Source organism: Pecten maximus, unplaced genomic scaffold (genome assembly GCF_902652985.1).
Source record: "Pecten maximus unplaced genomic scaffold, xPecMax1.1, whole genome shotgun sequence".
Classification (NCBI taxonomy): Eukaryota; Metazoa; Mollusca; class Bivalvia; order Pectinida; family Pectinidae; genus Pecten; species Pecten maximus.
Window position 1 is genome coordinate 31379 of NW_022979151.1, and position 7217 is coordinate 38595.

General features: G+C 38.7%; 1 protein-coding gene across 1 annotated transcript; it reads left to right on the forward strand.

Annotated features, from left to right (window-relative positions):
* Positions 1-4827: 4827 nt before the first annotated feature.
* On the forward strand, positions 4828-6921 carry LOC117318245 (300 kDa antigen AG231-like). The gene is made up of 5 exons (XM_033873253.1): positions 4828-5469; positions 5750-5810; positions 5994-6109; positions 6312-6845; positions 6889-6921. The coding sequence occupies exons 1-5, from the start codon at positions 5389-5391 to the stop codon at positions 6919-6921; spliced, it is 825 nt and encodes a 274-aa protein (XP_033729144.1). The 5' UTR covers positions 4828-5388.
* The last annotated feature ends 296 nt before the right edge of the window (positions 6922-7217 follow it).

Below are 7217 nucleotides of genomic sequence, written 5' to 3' on the forward strand. Positions count from 1 at the left end.
TGCCCGAGTGACCCGAATTATTAAAGTGACCCCTGGAATTCCCTGATTGGAAACGACCCTGCGATGCACTCTCTGTTAAAACGTTTACACTTGTGTTTAGTTGTGACGTCATCACCGAAATAGCACTGAGAATTTTATCAAGAGCCTCTGAAGATTGACTTTGATCTGGGGATTTTGCATTTTGACTTGACTCTGAAGATGCTATGTCTTTGGTGTTGTTAACCATAAGGGACCTCTCTGCTATCTCTGCAGCCCTCGTAAAATCATCTAATGTTTTAGGATCCGATTGTATAACCGGCGTTCTGATATCAGGTTTAAGACCTGCCATTAAAATGTTGAAAACTTGCTTTTCATCTACTTTTGCTTGCCTTGCCTTACACCTTACAGACGTTATGTACTGGGTTACAGGTTGCATGTAACCCTGAACCATACCATGTAGCTCCCGATACGGAATCCATGTCATGTTTTCCGGAACATTAAAACGTTCTTGAAATTTTTGGTATATTTGATCTATGTCTTTCCTTATGGGATCAGGTAGCTCCTGAAACCACTGACTAGCTGTCGACTGACTTTTGATGCACATCGAAAACAAATTTGGTTGAAGCGCTTTATCTGTCTGTGCAAACGTAACATAGTTTTTAAACTGGTCAATAAATGTGTCTGCTTCTTCTTGAGATTTGGACTCACCCGCAAATTGTGTTATAGCCTTATGAATGTTGACCGCCATACCTTTTTTCTTTAATTTTGGTTGTTCTTGTTGAATAGTATCCTGTTCGGAGTGTTCTTCTACTGGCGGTGTCTGTAGATACTGTTGGCTGTTCAAGAAGTCTGGTCCATACTTTCTAAGCGGGTATCCGTGCCGTATATCGTTGATAGGCTGGTTACCAGACATCCGGGACCATCGTGGAAACTCCACCAAGCTGTGACAAGGCTGGTTGCTAGGGAATTAGCTCGTATAGGCCAGCGTTGTCACGTAGTATATAGGAATCTTCAACAAACAAAGATGAATCTTGTTTCTGTGTCCAAATAGATGTTTTATTCGTGGCGTCTTGTTCGAAAGTCAAATGATACATAATATACAATATAAATTTGAGGAATGAAACGTTTTATATTAATTTACACATTTACGTACAAATGGAAAGATCGAAATAAGAACAAGTTATATATTGTAACAATGATATCAAAATAATTGTTTATAATAAGTATTAATAAAACCACGGACTTAGAAAGTCTAATTCCGTAATAACTACGTTAGAAATGCATAACGCTTATACAAAGGAACGAGTCATTAAATGACCCTATATACAGTGTATAGAATTTCGCAGTTCAAGGTCACAAACGACCCTAATTATAACTGAATACTTGTGGCACAATATATATACATAACATGACATATAAAACAAATACTTTCCAATAATGCAATGAGAAAGGTAAAACTAGCGAAATAAGACTCAAAATGGCTATCCGCAAAAATGTGAAAAACAAAGGGAACTTACATGACTTTATAAATACTAAATCGAAACCGAAATATAATGTCCGGAATAATATTGATTTAGGCAATTTGTGTGATTCAATACTTTAAGAACGAATGCTGATTCTCATAAGAAGACAAATACCAATAATGAGAATTCCTACTCATCAATTTAAACTTAAAATTGATTACATATTTAATGACGCGGAACTATAAACCACATGATAAATGCGAACATCAAAAAGCAAAGATTCTTTATAAAGCAAATACTACAAACCGATAGTTATTAACTGACTTTCTATTACAAGAAAATATTAACAATGATATATACGAAATATCTTTACAACGAGAAACTAACGTTATTAAACTAAATTCATACAAAGTATATTCTTAAAACAAGCATTATTAAAATGCATATCTATTTATAAAAATAGTATTAAGGCAAGAATAGTTATCTACATATCTAGAAACAAAAACGGAAAACTTTACATTCATAAATCATCAGAACATATAAAATTAGGTTGATAAACAAGGAAAGTTCTTACCTTCAACAAACAAAGATGAATCTTGTTTCTGTGTCCAAATAGATGTTTTATTCGTGGCGTCTTGTTCGAAAGTAACAAGAACCACCTGGACACAGTAAGTTAAGAATCATCGGAACTTTCCTAAACCAATCAAATTACGTTTTACAAATTACTTCGGCTGAAGTTTCATCTATTAACCAATCAAAACTAATTTAGCGTAATGGTCAGTAGCTCTGTTTGTTTACCGAACTGGCCATGACCGGTTAATTACTGGTTTAGACCTGTCACCAATATCTCAGGTTAGCTGAGGTATTGTGACGTAACAATTGTCACTAGACCCCTTAATTGCCGGCTAAGTGAAAACATTTCTTTTGAAGTTATTGGACATATGGCCTGACACTTATTCCTAAAACGACTCAGAAATAACAGCTTGGAACACCTGTGATCGAATCTTTTAAGGACAGCTTTTTATATGTTTGTTTATCGCTGACATATTGACTGACATTCTAACGAAGGCTTATATCTTGTAAACACTTTGTAATCCTGATGTGTTATAATACAACTTTTAAGGAATAGCGGACATTCCTGTTCAAAATAAAATCTTAAAGTCAAAATTATCTTTCTCATTTTAAGTGAAATACAAAAATTAAATTATCTAAACTAGAAGTCCTATTGATATAAAATATATCGTTTAATTTTTGCTTTATTTTGAAACCAAATATGACAGAGTGTTTAACACTGCGACAGTCCTACAGTTATTTGAATTTCTCGTACATCAACGAGTATTTTAGAAGAATCGTTTCTATTATCATGAACTAATAGCACACCAATGTGAACACTTTCCGTATCAATCCCTTGTGAATAGCACTTAAAATTCCGAAGATTAAATTTTCGTGCAGTGCAATTGCATTGATCGTTATCCATGACTGTATCATCCAATTTTTTATGTAAACTAATTCCTGTTCATGAGTGAAATGTTTTCTATTCAATACCCGTGGCCGGTTCTGGCCGTACCGAGTGAAACGATTAAGAACTTGATACAATTTATCGTAAGGTTTCATATTTGGAAGTCGGTTGGTGTCTAATCGTCCAGGTAGGGATGCCTTTTCATTAGATGACAGTCGGACCCTGCCTCATCACTAGATGTCATAATTGCTTATCGTAAACCGATGTTCGTATTACTAAGATTCATCTTGGAGATAATCATCTTGGAGATAATGATGGGGGGTCGGATCGTACCACGATCCTATGTGAGGTTGAATTACTATACCGTGACTTCGTCTTTTCACTTTATGTCACGTTTCCTCACAAAGTTTTAAAAACACCGATGCTTATCGCAAACCCATGTTCGTATTACTAAGTTACATTAGTTAATTTATTGTTCAGATTCATCTTGGAGATAATCATCTTGGAGATAATGATGGGAGTCGGATCGTACCATCGTACGGTTAAGGTTGAATTATTATACCGTGACATCGTCTTTTCACTTCATGTCACGTTTTCTCACAAAGTTTTAATAATACCGATACTTATGTTACTGAGGTCTCGTAGTGTTATATAGAGGTTCCTAGGAGTCCAATGGTAGGTCCAAAAGGAGGTCCCGTAGTGTTATATAGGAGGTCCTAGGAGACCAATGGTAGGTCCAAAAGGAGGTACCGTAGTGTTATATAAGAGGTCCTAGGAGTCCAATGGTAGGTCCAAAAGGAGGTCCCGTAGTGTTATATAGGAGGTCCTAGGAGTCCAATGGTAGGTCCAAAAGGAGGTCCCGTAGTGTTATATAGGAGGTCCTAGGAGTCCAATGGTAGGTCCAAAAGGAGGTCCCGTAGTGTTATATAGGAGGTCCTACCTGAGGGACCGTACACACCCCCAAAACACTACTACTCAAACCGAATGTTTTCTTGAATATATATAGAATAGAAATACCAGGGCCAGATGAAGACATTTCATCTGATACAAATGTAACTGTCTGACTATAAAATCCAATTTTAAATTTCTTTTAATATGACCTCAGACCCTGACGTTTCTCAGGGCCTTTGGCCCTTTGATTTGGTTATAGGCATGGTAAAGGCCCTTGTGATGCACTAGGTGGGATCATCAAGAAAGGTGCCGAAACTTTTGTGAAAAGTCGGAAAGGAACCATCAGAGATGCAAAGGAGTTGTTCCAATATTGTGAATCACACTTGAAAATAGGAAGTGGAATTGAGTGTGAACACAAACGAAGAGTCTTTTTTATTTTGATAAGATTAACAGAAAAGGGAGCAAAATCTGATACCCTAATAACTTTTGAAGTAACTCGGCAGTTGCATAGTGTACAATCAGTTGAGCCAGGTGTAGTGAAAGGTCGAAAATTTAAGCTGCTTTTGCAACTCCTGCACATCTCACAACAACAAATCAGATACTTGTGGAAACAAGGCATACATTCATGAATGGAAGACCCACTATCTCAATGGAAAAAAATGTCCTTCCAAAGAACCCAACAGCTGTAGCAAGAAAAAGAAGAAACAAACAACTGCCAATGAAGGGAACACACTTCATGATTAAGACAAAAACATTCCTTTCACTAAACCAAGGACCAATAACGAGAAAAAGTCAAAGAATAAGACAAAATATATTGGAAATATGCTGGACATCTTCAGGAAAGCTAAAAATCATGAACTAAAACTTGTGGTTTTTTCGTATGCTAAAGATATGGAAAACATAGAAGTACGCCCAAATAACATCATAGACGGTGGATCATTTGTCATTAACAAACTTGCTTATGGTTTGCTGCCTGATGATATACTTGATCAGGGAAGTTTGAAGTTACCAGTATGTGTTGGGGGCTGATGGAAATTGCCTACCCCGCTGTGGTTCTGTCCATGCTTTTGGTCTTGAAGACAAACACAATGAAATTCGTGCTAGAATTGTGATTGAACTGACAAAAAATGAAGACATGTATCTAGATTGCAAACATCTAGCCCGAGGAACATCTCTTGTTGACCGTGAGGCAGCCAAACTTCCTGGTCACTTTGCTTTATACTCGCAAAACTACACTGCTGGAGATATTGTGACTGAAACACCATAACAAGGATCTACCATCAAGAAGTTCTTGATATTTCACGTAGGAACTCCTTCATGGGTATTTGGCAGCTCTTCGGTCTTGCGTCAGTGCTCAAATGCAGAATATTTTCGGTGTATCCCAAGCTAGGAAACCCCTGTGTAAGACAAGATCTGCACAGGCAGATATTACCAGTTGGCAAACCTGAATTTGAAGATGCATATTTCATGTGGACAACTACAAGAGAAGATATGACGAAAGAAACACGTTGGGTGCCAAACCACTTTGTTCCTCTCTTGTCAGTTGCAGCACCAACACCTCCATGAAATAACAGTTTTGTTCATATAGTGGATTCCATGGATTGTAGCTTTTCAGAAAATGAAGACCAGTCCATGGATATTTCTGGGCTTCATGATGTGTTGGAGCCATTTGAAGAGGTCAGTATTGATACATATATATACATGTTGTTTCAGCTCGTGGGTGCTCATGCATGCTTTTGCAATCCATAAAAGAGTGAAGTTGTCCGTTTACTTTCCCTAACTTGTCTCATTGGGGTTTCCGTTCTAATCCTGATTTAAAACTTTTTGGTGATCTCCTTTGTTTTAATTCCCTATTGTTTCTGAATACATTCATGTTTCCGAATCATAATTATACATCATGAGTATATTATATATGAATGATAATAATGAAAATTATGTTTATTCTTGCTCTTTTCAGACATTTACAGATGTTATAGAGAATCGGCAGATCCACACAGATCCCGAACAGCTGCCATTTGGTAAGCATGAAAGATATATTTGATGTTTAATACATGTACTAGTTTACAGCTGTCCAATTATATTAATCGAAAAGAAATACCTTACAACTGTAATGCCTAATCCCTTATGTATGATGATTTCATTTCCAGCTGAGTAGTAGTACTTGTGTATAAGGAAAATAATATGATTCTTTATTCTGTTAGATTTGCCAGAATTGTGGACAACATTGGAGCCAGAGATGCTACAGGAGCTGGAGCCATTCTATGAACCACAGATGCCAAAGGAGTATGAGAAAGTCAAGGGCCCTGAGACTGTCAAAGTGAGTTTTATCTCAATTTTCAAACAATATGTTAAAATGCGAACTGGTAATAATCAAAAGGAAACTAATGTTATTAGATTTTGGTATTGTGGTAAAATACAACAAAAAATGTATCCCAAACATATAATCATGATTTTCCTTGAAAGTTTATCTGAAATAAGATGCCCAAACAAACATTAACTCTGTCCTTTCATTACTATAGGATCAGGATTCTAAGACATTCCAGGCACCAGAGACAGCTCATGAACCACAGCCAGCCCAAGAACCCAAGACCGCCCAAGATCCCAAGACATTCCTGGCACCAGAGATAGCCCAAGAACCCAAGATATACCAGGCACCAGAGACAGTCCAGGAACTCGTGATATTCCAGGTACCCGATACAGTCCAGGAGCCCCAGATAATTCAGGCACCAGATACAGTCCAGGAACTCGAGATAATCCAGGCACCAGTGACAGTCCAGGAACTCGTGATATTCCAGGTACCCGATACAGTCCAGGAGCCAAAGATATTCCAGGCACCAGTGACAGCCCAGGAACTCGAGATAATCCAGGCACCAGTGACAGCCCAGGAACTCGAGATAATCCAGGCACCAGTGACAGCCCAGGAACTCGAGATAATCCAGGCACCAGTGACAGCCCAGGAACTCCAGATAATCCAGGCACCAGTGACAGTCCAGGAACTCGAGATAATCCAGGCACCAGTGACAGTGCAGGAACTCGAGATAATCCAGGCACCAGTGACAGTCCAGGAACTCGTGATATTCCAGGTACCCGATACAGTCCAGGAGCCAAAGATATTCCAGGCACCAGTGACAGCCCAGGAACTCGAGATAATCCAGGCACCAGTGACAGCCCAGGAACTCGAGATAATCCAGGCACCAGTGACAGCCCAGGAACTCGAGATAATCCAGGCACCAGTGACAGCCCAGGAACTCGAGATAATCCAGGCACCAGTGACAGTCCAGGATCCCAAGATAATCCAGGCACCAGTGACAGTCCAGGAGCCCAAGATAATCCAGGCACCAGTGACAGTCCAGGAGCCCAAGATAATCCAGGCACCAGTGACAGTCCAGGAGCCCAAGATAATCCAGGCACCAGTGACAGTCCAG